Source organism: Poecilia mexicana, unplaced genomic scaffold (assembly GCF_051168715.1).
Source record: "Poecilia mexicana isolate PSO_F unplaced genomic scaffold, ASM5116871v1 scaffold_23, whole genome shotgun sequence".
NCBI classification, from domain to species: domain Eukaryota; kingdom Metazoa; phylum Chordata; class Actinopteri; order Cyprinodontiformes; family Poeciliidae; genus Poecilia; species Poecilia mexicana.
This window is the reverse complement of record NW_028263392.1, coordinates 14,986,750-15,004,883: the sequence shown is the minus strand read 5'-3', so window position 1 is coordinate 15,004,883 and position 18,134 is coordinate 14,986,750. Positions and strand designations below refer to the sequence as shown.

General features: G+C 38.0%; 3 protein-coding genes across 3 annotated transcripts in view; 2 read left to right on the top strand and 1 right to left on the bottom strand.

Moving 5' to 3' along the window:
- The first annotated feature begins 2,985 nt into the window (after positions 1-2,985).
- Positions 2,986-8,300, top strand: guca1aa (guanylate cyclase activator 1Aa). The gene is made up of 4 exons (XM_014998493.2): positions 2,986-3,276; positions 4,724-4,873; positions 4,954-5,047; positions 7,349-8,300. The coding sequence occupies exons 1-4, from the start codon at positions 3,079-3,081 to the stop codon at positions 7,474-7,476; spliced, it is 570 nt and encodes a 189-aa protein (XP_014853979.1). The 5' UTR covers positions 2,986-3,078; the 3' UTR covers positions 7,477-8,300.
- orc5 (origin recognition complex, subunit 5) lies at positions 8,290-16,490 on the bottom strand. The gene is made up of 15 exons (XM_014998485.2): positions 16,415-16,490; positions 16,041-16,185; positions 15,736-15,828; positions 14,495-14,680; positions 14,298-14,372; positions 12,219-12,330; positions 11,769-11,899; positions 11,629-11,677; positions 10,301-10,391; positions 10,173-10,219; positions 9,974-10,086; positions 9,840-9,887; positions 9,616-9,726; positions 9,281-9,393; positions 8,290-9,131 (listed from the first exon to the last, which is right to left on the bottom strand). Exons 2-15 carry the CDS (start codon positions 16,152-16,154, stop codon positions 9,086-9,088), a joined length of 1,329 nt encoding a protein of 442 aa, XP_014853971.2. The 5' UTR covers positions 16,155-16,185; positions 16,415-16,490; the 3' UTR covers positions 8,290-9,085.
- Positions 16,491-17,622: 1,132 nt separating this feature from the next.
- lhfpl3 (LHFPL tetraspan subfamily member 3) overlaps positions 17,623-18,134 on the top strand; it is a 30,591-nt gene continuing 30,079 nt past the window's right edge. Inside the window, exon 1 of the mRNA XM_014998492.2 lies at positions 17,623-18,070. Within this exon, the coding sequence (XP_014853978.1) occupies positions 17,623-18,070 (448 nt within the window). The remainder of the gene's footprint in view (positions 18,071-18,134) is intronic.

Below are 18,134 nucleotides of genomic sequence, written 5' to 3'. Positions count from 1 at the left end.
GTCAAGCCATTAAATTGTAGCTGTGCCTGCTACCACTTTGTTTAAAACAGTAGTGCATAATCATGAAACTGATTTATGAAAACAAAACCAAAAAATCTGAATAGTGTGGCAGGTATATGTATTCACCACCTGAGCAACAAAACAGTTGCTAAATTTTATAGCGAAACATAAAACTTATGAAAATATGTATTAAAATTTTATTATTTTATGTTTGTACTGAAACATCTTTGTACTTTAATACAATACTGTAAATGTGTTTTAAGCCTCAAAATATTAGTAGAAAGGAAATTAGAAAAAATAAATAAGTGGGCCCAAAACCGAACCTTGGGGTACACCATGATAAACTGTATAAGGGTAAAGTCTGGGCTTATTTCTGGATTCAGTTTCTTTTGAACGCTTTCTTAAAAAGTGGATTGATTTGAAGCCATTTATACCATCAAGCTCTTTTAAAAATGTGTGTGAACGTCGCAGTTCGGTAAAGAAAGACCTCTGAGGTTACCAAAAGCACAAGGGTTGTGCATAAGTTTTCAAGGCACTGCATACATTATATAAGGAGAGCCAACCTGCTTCTATAGCTGGAGGATTGCCAGGAAGGAAAGACGTCAACAATGACCTCAGACCAGCAGTTGGAAGACCAAGTGGAAAGCCCTTCGCTGCCAATGTTCCCAGAAGAGGAAGTCCCAGGAAATTCCCTAGAAGGTCAGAACATGTGACGACCCAGCAACTCCAGCTCAGACAACACAGCGTATCGCTGATAACGAGGGCTGAGACGATTAATCAATGACTGAAATAATTAATTGATTAATCGTTAATTGGGGTATACAAACTTTAAAAAAACACATAATTTTGCTGAAAGAACAATATATTCAGAGCAATAATTAAGTAAAAAAATGTATAATAATATAAACATTTTGCATTTACGATAAAAAGAAACTTGATAGGTTTTACCCAGAACTCCTCAAGTGGCAGATTTAGCTTCACTTTGTTTAGATTTAGTTAAAATTATCCTATTTAACACATTTTGCTACTCAATTAATAATTGTTTAATAAGATTACACTATAGTAATGGTAAACGCAAAAAGCACTAATGTTAGAAAAATTTTACAGCTGCATCAGTTTCCCCAACTAATAAGAAATTCACTAAATAAATTATATTATTGCATTTTAGGGGGAAAAATAGATTTAAAAAAATGAAGTTATTTATTTGAATATTTTTATGTATTTATAATATTGGCTTAAGTGGTTAAAAAAAAATCTGCAGAGTCAGTCAGTTATTTATGTGATTAATCAATTAATCGTCAGAACAATTGGTTACTAAAATAATCGTTAGTTGCAGCCCTGCTTATGACGGATATTTTTTTTTTTAATTGTAAATTTGTGATCTTACACTGTAAATTTACAGTTGAAATAATGAGAATTTTACAGGATAACGTGTATATTGATAACGTGTGTGTGTGTATATAAAATTCCCTTCTCACCCTCCGCGGGTGGTCTCTTTCATCCTCTGAGCTCGGGTCCTCTACCAGAGGCCTGGGAGCTTGAGGGTTCTGCACAGTATCTTGGCTGTGCCTAGAACTGCACATTTCTGGACTGAGATGTCTGATGTTGTTCCTGGGATCTGTTTGAGCCACTGCTCCAGTTTGGGGGTGACTGCCCCGAGGGCCCCTATGACCACAGGCACCACTGTGGTCTTCACCTTCCAGGCCTTCTCCAGTTCCTCTCTGAGGCCCTGGTATTTCTCCAGTTTCTCGTGCTCCTTTTTCCTGATGTTGTGGTCACTTGGTATTGCTACATCCACCACAATGTCCGGTTGGTTCTCCATTACCATCTTGTCTGTCTGGATCTGGAAGTCCCACAGGATCTTAGCTCGGTCATTCTCCACCACCTTTGGGGGTGTTCCCCATTTCGATCTCGGGGCTTCCAGTCCATATTCTGCACAGATGTTCCTGTACACTATGCCCGCCACTTGGTTATGTCGTTCCATGTACGCTTTCCCTGCCAGCATCTTGCAGGGAAAGCAAGATGCTGGCATCTTGCTTTCCCTGCAAGATGCCAGGGAAAGCAACAGTCCAGCTGTTATGTGTGGACTGTCTCAGAGGCCTCCTTGCACAACCTACACCTTGGGTCTTGTCTGGTTACTGAAATAATCGTTAGTTGCAGCCCTGCTTATGATGGATATTTTTTTTTTTAAATTGCATAAATTTGTGATCTTACACTGTAAATTTACAGTTGAAATAATGAGAATTTTACAGGATAACGTGTATATTGATAACGTGTGTGTGTGTATATATATATATATGTTTTTCAAAAGTATTTATATAAAAATAAATGTTTGTTTTCAAAAATAAATTAAATTTTATTAATTTTCAATATATAGTTCATGTAATAAGGTTAATTAAATTATTTAAAAAATAAAATATATTTATAAAAAATGTTTTTATAAACTATATGTAAATATTTTTTTAGTAAAATATGTTTATATCTTTTTTTTTCTTTTTAATTATATTTTAATTTTGTTTTTTCCTGTTTTTGCAGGGGGTAGGAACTGAGTTTGTTTTTTCACTTCATTGCATCTCATTTTGACATTTTTTTTTGCTCATACTAATTATTTTTGCTCGTCTCTTGCATCATGCCTGAATTATTGTGACACTGCTTTTCTCTCAGTTCCCTGGCATAAAATAAAAATAAAAAAAAGCTGCACTGCTGACAATCCCGTCCACATAGAGAACAATGCGCCTCATCCGCCATGCTGCCTGTTGGGCGTCCTGCATCGGCACGTGAGGGATGAAACCTGCATCATGCGTGTCAGCACATCCCTGGCAAAGGCGGGACGGCCAACCTGCCCTTTTAATGGAGGGATTAAGCTGATCAACTGCATGTTTTCCTGGATTAACGCCAGAGATTAGAGCCAAGGAGAATGTCCAGGGGGTGTGGAGGGCTGGTGAACTACAAAAGGCCCTTGCCAAGTGCCACCCTCATCCTAAAGGTCCAGGAGTTGAGTGACTGTGAACAGGGATAAGATCCGCTTCACAGTAGACCAATTGGTTTGAGCAGTTTGGACCGGCAGCTGTTAGAGACATGGGCAACTCAAACGGATGCACCGTGGACGACCTGCAGGCCGTGGAGATGCACCTGTGGTACAAGAAGTTCATGACGGAGTGTCCGTCCGGCCAGCTCACTCTGCACGAGTTCAAGCAGTTCTTCGGGCTGAAAGGGCTTGACCCTGAGGCCAACGCCTACATAGAGCAGATGTTCCGGACGTTTGACATGAACAAGGTGGGTGAAAAATGGAGCAAAACTTTTTTTAGCCATTTAGGTCAGTTATTAAGAACAATAACGAGAGATTCATTTGTTTACTTTTAATTATTTTTATGTAACAAGTTTGTTGTGTGTTGTAAATTTCTGCTGCTTGGAAATGAGATCTGGATCCCAGTGGGGTTTTACCTGGTCAATAAATAATAATAATAATAATAATACATGTCTCTTAAATATTGTGATCTTTCTAAAATAATTACCTAAATTGATTTTTCAAAAATTATTTAAGGCAAAAAAAAAAAAAGACTGAGGTCATTGATTTGGGAAGGTGATATTAATGTAATTTTAACTTTTTCATCCCCAAAAGAAAAAAATAAATGAGTAGATTAAAGTAGCTAATGAGAATCTGTGCGTCATTTGTAAATATTAAATGTTGGCTCACAGGTCATATGGAGAACACTAAAATGAGATCAGGACCGTTGAGGGGGGTTAAATGTAACAGGGGCCCCAAAAATAATTCAGCTTAGGGCCTCATAAAACTTTGGATCGGCTCTGTAAAACTGCACCCAAAAAAGAGAAAATTTAATTTCTCTTAAATTTTGAATTGTTTCAGTTTTGTCAAGATGTTATTTTAAAGAAAGGTTAATTGTTGATAAAGCTAAAATTTAAATCTCCTTAGATGCCAAGAAACTAAACTTTTTATCTCATGCTTTAAAATTACAAATTGAAATGACTGTTCATCTTAACATGTTTACTAAATGGTGTTTTATTTGACAAATATTCCATAAATTGCATATTTTAAAGGTTTGTATTCATTTTACAAGAAGTTGGCAGCAATTTCAGAATAAATTTAAGTGTTTATATTAATGTAGCAGCAGCAGGAACCCTTTTAGAGAATATAAACAACCCAAAAGTCAAATAAAACAAAATTATTTAAGAGGCTGTAGGATTCAGTTTATCCGATTAGTAGTTTATATTTTTTAAAAAGTAGCTGACACACTTCCTGTTTGGGAGTTTAAAGTATCTCTTTGTGATGCTTGGTTAAATTTATGCAACAGTTCAACCAGAAAACATGCTAATCCTAATTTATGTCCCCTCAAATCCAGCAGGCCGTGAGGCAACCTCCCAGCTACAAACTTTCGGCCCAATTTTTCCTCTCAGATCAGTTTAATTAGGAGCGCCTGCGTGCGACTGATGGGGTCGTCGCAGGATTTCTGTCTCAGCAGCTATATTTATTCCCTCCTTGAGCCAACAAAAGGCCGCTGTAATCTGTGCGCTTGATTGAACAAAGAGATTATCCCCGAGACGATGCTTTGATGCTGAGATTGATGCGACACAGACAGTCCAGGAGATAATCTGTCTTGGCAAAGGATCAGTGATGCAGAAGTAAGACAGGGTGTTCGTTCCCATTAAATCCCAAGTAGGTATAGTTATGGATTATAATCTGGCACGTTGATAATCTCTGCAGGATGGCTACATAGATTTCATGGAGTATGTGGCGGCTCTGAGTCTGGTGATGCGGGGAAAGATGGAGCACAAGCTTCGCTGGTACTTCAAACTCTACGACGTCGACGGAAACGGCTGCATCGACCGCTACGAACTCCTGAACATCATCAGGGTAGATTAACAACCGCCATTTTCCTGAAACTTCCCCCAACAAGTGCGGCGGCATGTTGATTTTAATCCCTCTCCTTCCAGGCAATCCGGGCGATCAATGGAAACGACAATCAGGAAACAACCGCAGAGGAATTCACCAACAAAGTCTTTGATAGGATTGACATCAACGGAGATGGTGAGTGCAGATTGGGCGGATGACGTTCAATGTCCAAATCCCACTTTAAATCCAGTTAAGAAAAAAGTCACGAACTCTGACATATACAGAGAAGGTCATATTGAGTGGATTTTGGTTTCATCCTGAAATTTCACCCTAAAGCCAGGTACACTATATTGCCAAAAGTGTTTGCTCACCAATCGAAATCACCGGAATCAGGTGTTCCACGTCCACAGGTGTATAAAACGAAGCACGGAGGCATGCAGACCGTTTCTACAGACATTTGTGAAAGAATGGGTCGCTCTCAGGAGCTCAGTGAATTAGAACTGTGATAGGATGTGCAACAAATCCTGTCGTGAAATTTCCTCATAACCAAATACTCCAGTCAACTGTCAGCTGTATTATTAGAAAATGCAAGTGCTTGAGAACGACAGCACCGCAGCCACCAAGTGGTCGGCCACGTAAACTGACAGAGCGGCGCCAGCGTATGCTGAAGCACATAGAGCGAAGAGGTCACCAACTTTCTGCAGACAATCACTACAGACAGCCAAACTCCATGTGGCCTTCAGATTAGCTCAGGAAAAGAGCTTCGTGGTTTCCATGGTGACCAGCTGCATCCAACCAAACATAACCAAGTGCCATGCAAAGCGTTGGATGCAGTGGAGACTGTGGGGTGGATGAACTGCACAGAGTCCTGACCTCAACCCGACAGAACACCTTTGGATGAATTAGAGTGGAGACTGAGAGCCAGGCCTTCTCGCCAAACATCAGTACGTGACTTCACAAAGAATGGTCAAAAATCCCCAGAAACACTCCTAAACCTTTTGGACAGACTTCCTAGAAAAGTTGATGTTCTTGTTGCATCGGGTGAACCAGCATCAAATCGAACCCTATGGATTAGGAATGAGATGTCGCCTAAGCTCATATGCGACTTAAGGAAGGTGGCAATATAGTGCATCTCCAACATTTTGACCTCATCCAGTTTTGGTTCAGCAAAGTAACGCAAATGTTTACCACGTTTTGTTATTGGAGATTTCAGGCAGAATATACGTCCAGGTCTCAACTCTCTGCCAAAGGAGTCTTGGTTGATGACTTGGATGTTAGCATGGACGCTGTTTAGGATTCCCCTCCCTGTCAAGTTTCAGTTTCTCCAATCTACGCTTGGCTGATCGAACTGGACAGAAATGACAGAATATGTCTTCAATGGATCAAAGCTTTATTCATCTCTTGAAGTGAGCAGGTTTTCAAGAATCTCTCACTTCTGGGTCTTCCTTCCTCATCTGAGATGTTGCTCCAATAAGAATAAGAACATGTTGGATTAACACCTGGCAACAGAAATGATATTCTAAAAAACTTAGAACACCAACGTCTTTAAACTAAAACATTGTAACTACAGCCATTAACATTCATACTATTCATGACATCACAAATGTTATAACTGAGCAGCTGCAGTTAAGTAAATACAGACACGTCGGCCTTCACTACGTCAAATTCACCATATTTCATTGTTACGGAAATATGTAAATACACAAACCAGTTCACGTCAACTACAGTGAAAATAATATATAGAAATCCTTGTTTAGAAATGACATTTACTGGGGTTTTTAATGATTAATAACAAAGCTTGTATTTACTGTACCTGGGGAAAGAAGAGGTGATGCATCTGGGTTCACTTGTTCTGACTTTACTTTATAAGACGATACTTTCATAACAGTTCACTTCCTGTGTGTCGGGCAACAGAAATGCGACTTTTTCCTCCCGACGTTAGAGTTAAGGAAAAAACTGATTCAAAGGAATCAGTTTTTTCCTTAACTCTAACGTACAGTCACATTTATTAAATTTGAATATTGTTGAAAAGTTAATTTATTTCAGGATTGACATATTATATAAATTAATACAAAACAAACGTATGTTTTCAAGCCTTTATTTGTATTACAGTTCATAACACCTCATTTAAGATTAAAATATTACAAGATTAATAGCCAATTATTTTTAACAAAATCGAGTCCTTAATATTTTTAGCTCTAAGAAAATTGTTCAATGTTATAATCTATCTTAAAAATGGAGAAAACATCAATTTTAAGCATAAAACTTTATTTAATAAAATACAAGATGTTCAATTTAACGTCAGAAAATAAAATTATATAATTTTTATTTAGTTTATGAAAATATCTGTCATTTTTAATAAATAATTTGTTTTTCTACACTGTAGGTTCAATTAAATTACTTTAATGTTATTTTCTTGTTGCCATGACGACTTAGCAGTCCAGTCCTGAATCAGAAAACGAATATTTAAAGCATTAACGTTGTGTCTCTGTACAGGTGAGCTGTCTTTGGAGGAGTTCGTGGAAGGCGCTCGCAGTGACGAAGACTTCATGGAGGTGATGATGAAGAGTTTGGACCTTCGTCACATCATGGCGATGATCCACAGCAGGAGGCACAGCGTTTAGCCGCCTCGCCCTCATTCACAACGCCGCCTCTTTGGAAAAAAAACCTCTTTTATATGTAAAAGTGTGATTTTGTGTTTGGTTTGCTCCACCGTAACTTGAGGCCGAACCTCGGAAAACAGACATTTTATGAGTTTAATCTCCAATTGAGCGACATTTATGCACTTTAAAAACGGGCCGATTCACTCCGGTTGTTAAGGACGATCTGCAGGAAAGTCGATCCTGAGCTGAGCTCCACGGATCTGTTTTTATTTTCTGTACCGATGTCCCTCATAAGGTTGAATTAGTCGGGTCTTTACAGGTGGAAACTACGACTGTTTAACGTGAATTTGATTAGCTGGAAAACAGGAACCTTAAAAGATTTAGTGGAGAATAGACATTTTCTATTTTTTCTGTGTTTAAAAGCCAAATTTAGTAGAAGGTTTTGTTGTTTTGAAGTGTCTTTGGGTGTTTTATTGACTGACGTGTTTGGCTTAATAATATAGAAAATCCCGGTTCTGTTGTCAGTTGTACTCATCTGGTGCCTTCACTGCACAGTGTGTTTAATTTCAGCTTTTCTCTATTTATAAACTAAACAAATCCCAATAAAAACCTGATAAGAAGTAGATTTCTGTCTTAACTAAATGAGATGTGTCCAATTATGAATGCAGTTTTAATTTTTATTGTTTAAAGCAAGAAAATTACTAAATTTTTAGTTATTTTGATGTATCAGATGAAATGTTTCAGCATTTTTCTGTCATATTAACGAATATCTGACCAACAAGCATTGGAGACATTTACCTGAAGGAAAAGTGTCTGTAAATAAATACACTGCACTTTCTTTTGAACTTGTTTTTTATCTACCAATTTGCACAACATGTTTAAAGCATGCTAAGCAGAACATGCATGTAACACAAATGAGAGAAAATTAAAGTTGAAAACAGAACAAATTCAAACAAAACTCAAATAAATAAGTTTGTTGTTAATGACAAAATGAGGATGAGATTAAAATATCAGTTTTGTAGATTTTGCACTAAATTAACTAAGGCACAGCAGACTGGATGTTTATTGTCCTCATCTTACATTAACAGGAAATGCAGAAGAAGAAAAAAATGAAAACTCAAACTGCAGAGGTGGTGTGAACAGAAAAGCACACGTCGCTTTTAAGGATTTGAGTAAAATGTGCATCAATGAATCCAAGGACAAAATAAAAATAAAACAGGTGAAACTGCAAAGCAAAGGTGTGTTTATGCCTGGGAGGAAGGGCAAAGGTCATCCCGGATGTTGCCAGAATTACTTTACGTCAGGAAAGGCAAAGTCATCTTCATTTGCATTTTTGAAACTAAACGTTTCTGAGCTTTTCATCTCATGAATAAATAAGTACTGAATATTTTTCCTGATGGAAAAGGTGAAACTAAAAGACAAAGTGAATTAAAACTACTGCAGCATTATGTTTATTTATTTCACACAAATTAAATTTAATGTTGAGGTCACCGATTAGCCACAAGGTGGCAGCGAAACGTTCAGAGCATTTCGAGCCAACAGCAGAGTCAGCCAAACACTCGTCTGCAGAAATAAATCTGGCTTTATCTTACTGTCGCTGCGCGTCGTCTCTCCTTCACGCGCCGCAGCCTCACAGGAAGTCATACAGATACTTCACAATATCAAAGTTCACCGTCCTGGAAAACAAACCACAGCGAGCGAGCGCTCTGTCAAACTCCGTAAAGGTCAGCTCCTCTGGATAACTCAGAGCTGCGGGTGTGTGACAGCAGAGGAGCACACACACACACACACACACACACACACACACACACACACGCACACACACCTGGAGATGGCAGAGATGAAGTCCAGGGAAACGGCGCATTTGTACTTTGGAGAATCGAGCTGGTCGTCATGGCTGACCAGAGTCAGCAGCTGCAGTGTCACCAGAGACGAGATCTGAACAGAAACATTCATTTTTATCGGCGGCTCCAGTTTGACGCAGAGCCACAAGTTTAAAAACAAACAGTTTAATCTAAAGAATCACTAAATACTCGATTCCTGAGTTTTATTGAATGTTCAAATCCCAGTTTGGAGTCTTTGAATCCTGATCGATTCGATCATAAAACCTGCTGACGACGGTGACGATCACAGAAACATGGCCGCCTGCCGGGTTCTGACCTGGGAGAAGATGCTGGCGGTCGGAGCGACCCGGCTGTCCACCACGCTGTAGAAAATGGCCAGCAAGCGGTCCAGGGGAAAAGGCTTCGGCCCCAGAAGGTGGTTACTGGTCTGGAAAGCAGGAAGTCACTTTGTTTGTGCAACATATTTCAGCAACAAGGGAGAAAAGTGCTTTACAAGAAACACTTTCCTGCATAGCGATATATAACTGTACTGGTGATCACCTTCTCATTTTTCTTCAAGAAGTTTGTTTTCTTTATTTTTCCGTGATGCTGCAGGGAGAAAATAAAGACAAAACAAGTCGTGAAGTGAAAACAAGACACTTTACTGTGATTCTTCATTCGTAAAATGAAAATACCTTGACGAAGAAGCGTTTATCTGTGCGGGCGGGGTTGTAGGAGGCCAGATAGGCGGCGATCAGCAGGAACTTGGAGTAATATGGAAGCTCAACATGAGTGTGAGCTGATAAACCTTCGAAACGAGGAAACGGATCCAATCAGCCGTCACGCCCTCATTTATAATCTGTATATAAATAAATGTTTTCTGTGTGTTGGCACCTCTCAGGGCTCCGGTCTCGTGTTCATCCATTTGCTCCCACTGAAGACTAAAAGAGAAAACATCAGAGATCATTTATTTAAGGACGTCAGAGGCGACGTGAAGAGCAAATCCAGATGAAAGTTCAGACCTGGAAACCTCTCGAAGGTAAACTGTCTGCATGGCTTTCTTCAGATGAGGCTCGATGTTTTTCCACAGCTTGTGTGTTTCCGTCTCTTTTACTGAACAAAAACAGATTCATTTATACTAAAGATTCATTTCTGACTCATCCAGTAAAATTATGCAGCTACACCCAGAAAATGTAAACATTGTAAACTCCTGCTGTCACCCTAACAAACTAATTAATTCAAAACTGATTCTCTACATCAGGAACCTCAAACTTATTTTTATTTTGCGCCTTATCAAAAGTAAAAAGATTATGAACGTCCTCAACATGTTCTGGTAAAATGTGTTGATAAATCCCATCAACAAACCTCCAAAATTTGGATAAAAAGCATCGAGTGTTTCTGCACTCGATGAAAACTTTTTAAAGTTAAATAATACTGAACATCATTTCCATCGATGTAATTTGGCAGAATATATATGAAAACTACTGGAAATTAAAGCCACTTATAAAAACAAATCTGGCTTTAAACTTCTGAGATCAAAAGTCAGAATCCTGAGAAAAATGATAGATTTCTGTTTTTCCCCAGAATTTTCACATTTTTCCTCAAATTTTTACTTTTTTCCCCTCAAAATTCTGATTTTCTTCCCCTCTGAATTTCAGCTGAGAAAATTCTGAGAAATTTCTAGGTCAAAATTTTCCCCCAAGAATTCTGGGGTTTCTTTTCCAGAATTTTTAAATTCTTTCCTGGAATTTGACATTTTTCTCAGAATTTTTACTTTTTTTCCCCTCAGTATTCTGATTATTTTTCTCCAGTTAGTTTGAATTCAGACTTTTTTCCCCCCCAGAATTTTGCCTTTTGATCTTATATGATTAAAGTGAGAACAATTCTGGTAAATTCTGAGAAAAAGTCAGATTTCTCCCTCTGGATCACATAAAACTTTATGGCCCTAAGCTTGAGACGTGTCCTCTAAAAGGTTTCAGTCAGGCTCAATCATGAGAAAGACTGCTGACTCAAGAGATTTGTATCCAAGCTTTACTCATAAAATTTAGTGGAAGGAAAAATTGCTTGGAAGATTTGAAAGGATTGTCAAACAGTTAAAGAATATGGAAGGACATCACAAGGATTCAAACTGAATCATGAATCCCACACTGAAATATCCACGATACGCTGCACTGATGCAGTAATTCATACAAAAGGAGCCCCAACCGAGGCCTGAAAGGATGAAAATGAACCTGAGATTTTTGTTTAAAACATCTTTTGTTGTTGATCTGATGAAGAAATAAATGCAAATGCTTGAACTATTTCACCCTATATGTGATGAATCTAAAATATCAATATGTTTTAGCTTTACCTTTCCCCTCTGCAACTGGTTCACAGAACTTTGAGAAGTTGAGCGCCGCCTGATTGAAACGGAGCAAATGAACAATAATCAGTGTTGAATGAAACCAGTTTAAACCCACCAGTTAACCCAGTGAGGTGTGTGTTCCTCACCAGGTGTTGCAGCTCTCTGAGGTCCCTGCAGACGGTGTAGAAAACTCCCAGCAGGATGTTGATGTAGGAGGAGTAAAACTCTGCTGAATATGAAGGATTTCTGCCTGCAGATAAGATCTGCAGCAGCTCAGCTGGAAGCAGAAGTTTGGCTCGTTAGAAAGAGCAGAGCAGGTTAAAATACATTAAATCTAATTAGTTTAATTTTGGATATGACCTGAGATCTTTTCCATTTTATTTTTATTTTATTTATTATTTAATATGTTTTGCTTGATGTGTTTAGAAAAGCACTCAACATTTTACCCATCAATCTACTGATGTTAGGCTACATTAAGGTTTGAATAGGAAATTATTCCTCTACTAATTTGTCACGACATTTATCAACATTATCAACATGCTTGAATATTCATAAGGAGCTTAAATAAACAACAAAAGTTTCTTTGATGCAAATACCTTTACTGTAGTCGGGGAAGTGGAGCAGCAGAGGCTCGAAGCAGCCGGTGTTTGGTCTGAACTTGTCCCAAACGATTTCGCTCAGCAGGATGACGCCGACGTTGTCCTCCACCTAAAAATAAAACATCATAAATGTGTCGTTTTCTTTAATAACACACTTCAGAGTGAAGAGTTGCATCCCTGGACACAAACATATCAACACTGAAAAGGTGACAGAAACATTTTACAAAGCAAAAAGTTTAAACTGGAGACGCACCAATCAGATTTACTGCAGCAGTTTGATGAAACGCGCAAAAGGCGTCATGGTCAGCTTAGAGCCGAAAAAATCGTTGAAACTGGGAGATGATGATCCAGAAGGAGTTAATTATTAAGGCTGCGCCGATAAATCCGCCCAGATTTTATTAATTTTGGGCAATCAGACAATATTTATATGAGAAATTGATTTTATTTGACTCTGCAAAGGCCTAAAAATCACAAACTAACAATAATCACCCACTGTTGACAATTCAGCAACTCTGTAAGAGTTTGACTGTTTTAATTAGTGTTTTTATTCTCATGCGTTTATCTGTGGTTTTATGAATGCTACACAGCACTTTGGTGAAGCTTATATCTGTTTTAAATGCTTTATGAACAAACTGACATCTGTTGCCTTTTCCTGACAAAAAAAATGTAAAAAATTAAAAAAAATTAAAAATCAATATCAGCCGGTCAGGCTTTTTAAGGATCGTCGATCGGCCAGAGAACTACAATCTGTGCAATAAGCGTACTGCTTAGACTCCTGTTAGCATTAGCTAATTAGTTAAGTACAGACAAAAAACTAAACCTACAACTAAGTTGTTTCGAAGCCAAAACAGTCAAAAACAACCTTCAGGTTGAGTTGGAAATATTCTGCTTTGTTCAGAATAAATGTTGGATCAATCTGCTAAATGCAACACATTGTGTACCTCAAGGTTTGGACTCAAAAAACATCACAAACCTCCTGAATTTATTAGAAAAAGATTGTTTAAAAATCACCATAGATTTACCAATATTACAAAAAAAACAGAAGGAACATAAAAACCTGGAGAAATGTTAAGAAATTTGCATATCTCCCAAAAACACTTGAAAGAATGCGTTTTCACAATCAGCCAATCAGTGACAGTTTCTGATGTATCATTCAGTGTCAACAGATAATCTGCAGTATTTGGATTTCAGTATTTTTTTCATAAATCACCATGTCTGATATTTATTATTTTCTTTTTAAATCGGACAATATAAAAATACATCTCTAAAGCCTACTGTTCTTCCAAGAACACAGAATCTTTGCAGCGGCCTAGTCAAAGTCTGGACTTAAATCCAACCCAGATAGTTTAGTAGACTTTAAATATGTCATTCAAATGAAAAAAAAAAAAAAAAAAAACTCCAAAATGGCCAAATTAAAACATTTCTGCAAAAGACAACGGACCAACATTTCTCAGAATCTGCCGGTTGAAAAAGTTAACTCCAGGTGAAAATGAAACTAAACTAAAAAAAAATGAAAGTCTGAATTTGAGTCTCAATCTCTAGAAGATGCAGGTTTGTTTCTATAAAAATCATGTTCATAATTCAAACAGGTATCCAGTTATTTTGACCTTTTTAATTTGGTTGTCATGAGGAGAACTGGGTGAGGAAAATTTCTGTAACGATGCTTCGGCTCCATTCGATGTCCCAGAAATAAATGGCAGCCAAAGAAAAGGCACAATGGAGAACCTGCAGCAAAACCTCCCTATCAGGAGGAAGTTTTTTTTTTTTATTATTTATTTAACTTATATCTGTGATATTAACTAGAGAAGTCTTGTCAAAATCCTAGTTATCACTTTAAACTCTCATGTAGCTACACTGAAGAATATTTCCTGTTTTTCTTCAAGAGAAAATATGGTTGGAGAGTTTAATTAAAATGCAGCGAGAGGCTGCCATCATTCTCTCCTAACAGCTTTATGAAATAACTCGTCCCTTCCAGCTCAAGGTTAGTCATTACAAACAAAGCCTTCCGAAGGTCTCTTCATCATCTGAGCAGCCCGACAACAACGAAACGCCTCCAGCGATAAATAAAACGCTCACCAGCTCCTGAAGGCGGAGGAGCGCGGGGAGAAGATTGACGCTGGCGTCTCTCAGAAGTTCAGCTTGCTCCATTACCTGGAAAAATTAAAATAAAAACATCAAACAAGGCCTTTTCCTGTGAGCTTCATTAAGCTGCTTTCTGTGAAATTTACAAGAAGAAATGGGGTGAAGCTGAATAGAAAGCCGAACAGACTCACGATGTATCGCGTCTGCTTGCTGGGAAACTCGGAGGTTCGCTGTTTGTAAATGCGGACGAAGTCCGAGAGGGAAGGGCTGCGGGGGAGCAGCGATGCAGCGTCGCAACCGAAGAAAGACAGCAGCACTTGTTCAAACAGCAGCGCAGAGGAGACGCACTCCACACAGCTGACAGTGACATGAGGAAGCTGCAGAAGGACAAAGATTAATCAATTTACAGCTTCAGTGATGAAACATCTATTAATTTAAAGAACTGAGACAAACTTCCTGTACAAACTAACAATAGGAGTTGCAGATTTCTGCTGAGATTTGGTATAAATACAATCTTTTTTTAACAAATAACATTTTCTTAAAAAAATATAGATTAGATGCAAAAAAATAGATTCATAAAATATAAACAGACTTTATTGTCCCACAAAGGGGGAAATCAGGTGTAACAGATGTCAATGTTCTTAAGAGTTAAAACATTATAAAGAAATAATTGCCATTTATTAAAGTGTTTGGATTCATCTTCATAGGATGTTCAAACTTTTAGTCACTTGGGTCAAAAAACAACAAAAAAACTATATAATTTTCAACAAAAATCAACAAAATGTTTTTTTACTTATTCAACAATAAACTAAGCAATAACCAATAATTATTTAACATAAATGAAGTAGGTTTTTTTTTTCAGTTTTAATGGGATCATATTTCCAAAACTTCAAATGGTTTTTGTACATTTTCACTTTTTATTTTTAGCCTCAATTGATAAAAAATGTGAAGAAAATATCTTTGGAATAATAATTTTGCAATAAAAATTAATCGTTTGAAAACACTTGATGTACTTAGCAAAGTTTTAATACATCATTTAAGAACATATTTGGTTGTACTTTATAGTGTAAATCAGAGTAGATGTGTTGTTACCATGACAACAGAAGGAAACTAGAAGATTATCACTGTTGCATGAAACATATTTGTAAGCAGATTTTAATTTCATAGTCATACTTTGAAATAGATTATTATATTACAAACTAAAAGGGGATTTTAAAGAACATGGTTTTGTGTGTGTGTGTGTGCGCATGGGTGTGTATTTACAAGCCAATTTTCCAGTTCTTATGAACATTAAAAACACAATACATCATTTAAATTTTCTGGGTTTTTTTTTTTTTTTTTAAATGTGGATAACTGGATAGAACCAATCCAGGAAACATTTTGTTTGAAATTCAAATAATTGTCTCTTTAACCATGAAAATGTTTCTCTCACCTCAAGTTCCTTCATTAAAACGTTCACCACATGACTTTTTCCTGATGCTCGATGACCGTAGATGAAGAGTGAGGGGTAGCAGTACTGCTGTGGCTGGATAAACACAATCAGAGGAGAATAAAAGTCAAGTCTGAGCTTTTATTATCATGTAGCTTATTAATCATGATGGAAACAGTTTTAGAAAATGGAGATAACTTTTACACAAAGTAAAACATACATAAATATTAAGCAATAAGCACCGGTAGTCTCTTGGGAACTAATATAAACTACAGAGTTATTTGTTAGCACCTCTGGATGTAGCATACCTCCCCCATGAGTGACAGCAGCATCCCAGCCTGGACCTCCCGACAGGGCAGCTGCTCCGACACTCTCCGCAGCTTCTCTCCATCATATCCCGGGTGCTCCAACAACCCTTCCATCCTGGGCTGTACCACCCGTGATATAAATGAGCTTCAACCGGTGAAGAAACAGAAAAATAATCCAGCGAGAACCATAGGTTAGCTTAACTGGAGACAGTACAAACAGACGTTGGAGGAGAAGAGGCGACGTGTTCAGAAGAAATGTGACTCAAACAGGTGTCAACACCGAAAACTTCAACTGAAAACATAAGCAGCCGCTGTGGAAACCTCAATAAGTGGAAAAAAATAATAAATTAGCAAGCAGAAAAAGTGTTTAAAACCTCGATAAAGTCGGAATCAAATGCTGAAAAGTCCCGCGCGCCGGCAGGTTGCGTCACGGCTCGTCATTCCTCAGCGGACCAATCACGTGCATTTAAGGGTTTCTGGGTAATGTAGTTCATCTATCCCCTTAATAAAAATGAATTTAAATAAATAATATTAATTTAAATAAATAATACCATTAAAAATAGAAATAAATAAAACACATGAACAATTAAAACAAATAAAATTAGAAAAATAAAAATACCAAAACCATTAAATAAAAAATTAAAAAATACTAAAGATAAAAAGATATTAAAACCATTGATAAATAAAACCATGGGTAAATACAAATAAATAAAAAACATGAATATAATAAAATAAAACTATGAATAAATAAATAAAAAGATAAACTAAATAAATAAAACCATGAATAAATACAAATTATACAACACGAATATGATAAAACAAATAAAACCATTAATAAAAAAAATTACCTAAACCAAATAAATAAAAAAAATACAAAAACTGTTAATAAAACTACAAATAAAGGTAAATAATTAAAAATCATGAAAACAATAAAGCAAACAAAACCATTAACACAAAAAATTTAAAATAAAAAAATACCAAAACCATTACCAGATAACATGAATAAATGCAAATAAGTAATATTAATATAAAAACAACATAAACAAATATTCAGCAGAAAAACATAAATAAACTTGTGATATATTTCGCAACTGCAAATATATCATGGGAGAAAATTAACATATCTAATAAATCCATAATGTTGATGTTTCAGTTCAATTTTAATCCATGTGTTTCAGTTTGAGATTTGGCGCCCTGCAGGAATAACACTACGTCAGAATAGGATTAGGAACTGTGGGCTGGCCCAGGAACCGCGGATCTCCTCCAGCTCTGATTCGGTCGGATCGCAGCTGCAGTTGTTGCTCTGTCGGCGCAGAGGACGGACCGATCCGGGCGCATCCCTCACCGCCTCCGGAGGAAGCTGAATGTGAGCGCAGATGGAGGGTAAAATCCTCCTCGGATAGGATTTTGGTTTCGTTTTCGGAGCGAGGAATCCACGGATGCGAGGATGCGGTGAAGCTGTGGCTGCAGCTGCAAACTGAGCAACCAGAAGGAAGAAGTTCTGCTGAATAGCGAGCCCAGATGAGGCAGATGTTCGTCTGCTGAGCGGATCCGGAGGACAGAGCAGAAGAGTCCAGAGGATATGGTCCCTGGGGCCCCCAGCACCACGACCACCACCACCACCACCATGCTTCCCGCCTCCGAGGCTGCCAAAATCTACCAGACCAACTACGTGCGCAACTCCCGCGCCATCGGGGTCCTGTGGGCCATCTTCACCATCCTCTTCGCCATCGTCAACGTGGTGTGCTTCATCCAGCCCTACTGGATCGGGGACGGAATGGACACCCCGCAGGTGGGCTACTTCGGTCTGTTCCACTACTGCATCGGGAACGGGCTGTCCCGGGACCTGGTGTGTCAGGGCAGCTTCACGGAGTTCCACAGCATCCCGTCCGGCGCCTTCAAGGCTGCCTCCGTCTTCATCGGCATGTCCATGGTGCTGGTGCTCACCTGCATCGGCTGCTTCGCGCTCTTCTTCTTCTGCAGCACCGGAACCGTGTACAAGATCTGCGGCTGGATGCAGCTGGCTGCAGGTAGGAGACTAGGGGACTACAGGTGGGAGTTGATCTGGAGGCATCCAGAAATTCAGCTAAAAAA

What these genes read in the sequence shown, in the direction of transcription:
- guca1aa (XM_014998493.2), top strand. Translation starts at nt 3,079, where the DNA reads ATGGGCAACTCAAACGGATGCACCGTGGACGACCTGCAGGCCGTGGAG. An exon ending in AACTCCTGAACATCATCAGG is followed by an intron (nt 4,874 to 4,953) that starts GTAGATTAACAA and finishes CTCTCCTTCCAG; the next exon opens with GCAATCCGGGCGATCAATGG. An exon ending in GATTGACATCAACGGAGATG is followed by an intron (nt 5,048 to 7,348) that starts GTGAGTGCAGAT and finishes GTCTCTGTACAG; the next exon opens with GTGAGCTGTCTTTGGAGGAG.
- orc5 (XM_014998485.2), bottom strand. Translation starts at nt 16,154, where the DNA reads ATGGAAGGGTTGTTGGAGCACCCGGGATATGATGGAGAGAAGCTGCGG. An exon ending in TGCTGTCACTCATGGGGGAG is followed by an intron (nt 15,829 to 16,040) that starts GTATGCTACATC and finishes GTGTTTATCCAG; the next exon opens with CCACAGCAGTACTGCTACCC. An exon ending in ACCAGTTGCAGAGGGGAAAG is followed by an intron (nt 10,392 to 11,628) that starts GTAAAGCTAAAA and finishes GTTTTTGTTCAG; the next exon opens with TAAAAGAGACGGAAACACAC.